Here is a 1,112-nt window from a genome sequence, read left to right on the forward strand (position 1 = left end):
CTTTCCTGCCTATGCAGGGGGTCAGACTCGATGATCTATTGAGGTCCCTTCTGACCCTAGCATCTATGAATCTATGAATTTTGTAAGCTGCCTTTAGATTTTGCGGATATGCATATTTTCCAAGTAGTTTTCCTTGTGTGTGTATATGTATGCAAGTCTTTAAATGTTAATTCACCTCTTTAGGAGCGTGGGGTTGAATATAATCTTTAAAAAGTTTCTTGGCCATAGCATTTCTTTTCTTCTGTGATGCAGTCTTCTTGTAAATCTCACATGCAAGCCAGAATTCAATGTTTTCCTCACTGTGTTCAGTCTTCAGGTAGGTCCTATAGATTATAGTTCCATCTGAAAATATTTCAGAAGTCAAACTTTATATACTATAAATGATAGCATTAAGGAGCTGTCCACTAGATTTTGCTTATCTCTAAACAAAATTGTCTGGATTAGGATTGTGGACTAGATTCTGGTACTCAACTTTAATTGGATAATTTTTTCATTGAATAATTGTTGATTCCACAAGAAGTCCTGAAGTCAGTCATACTACTTACAAGGTAAGTAAAGATATTGTATAATCTGGTTTTAATAGAACAATTTTTCCCCCTTTAAAAATCTGAGATAGTTGAACACTTGGAACTATAGGAAAAACCTAGACTTCAATCTTATTCTTTTCATATGTGCTTATAACTTACACATGCACATATTTATGTATAAGGAAAGCAAAACATTTGAGGCTTCAAAATCATAAGGCTGACAATTATTTAAAAACTTCATCAGTAGATCTGTGTTAAGTTTCTAAGCCACTTCAAAAAATCACAGTCTGAGTGGGATAGAAAACTGAAAAAAATGATGGATTTTTCTAGTCCTTCCACGCCATATACAGAAATACAAATTGATTTCTATTGCGCCTATGAACATAACAAATAAACCAGTGAGAGAAATTTTCCGTCTTTGATAAGGCTTTGTACATTTCGCCATTCTAGATGATAAGATTTTTTTTAACTAAAAACATTCCACTGATGATGCTTCATATCAGCAATAGTGTTAACCTTAGTACAGGATAGTTCATGAGACTACTAGACGTTTAGTAGCTTCTCCTTTTTTCCTGCTGTGGAAAT

At 33.7% G+C, this 1,112-nt stretch overlaps 1 protein-coding gene across 1 annotated transcript in view; it reads right to left on the reverse strand.

The window, feature by feature from the left end:
• Nucleotides 1–1,112, reverse strand: part of RGS13 (regulator of G protein signaling 13) — a 16,584-nt gene that overhangs the window by 4,591 nt on the left and 10,881 nt on the right. Inside the window, exon 4 of the mRNA XM_006026501.2 lies at nt 176–342. Within this exon, the coding sequence (XP_006026563.1) occupies nt 176–342 (167 nt within the window). The remainder of the gene's footprint in view (nt 1–175; nt 343–1,112) is intronic.

The sequence above is a fragment of the Alligator sinensis genome, unplaced genomic scaffold (assembly GCF_000455745.1).
Source record: "Alligator sinensis unplaced genomic scaffold, ASM45574v1 scaffold761_1, whole genome shotgun sequence".
NCBI classification, from domain to species: Eukaryota; Metazoa; Chordata; order Crocodylia; family Alligatoridae; genus Alligator; species Alligator sinensis.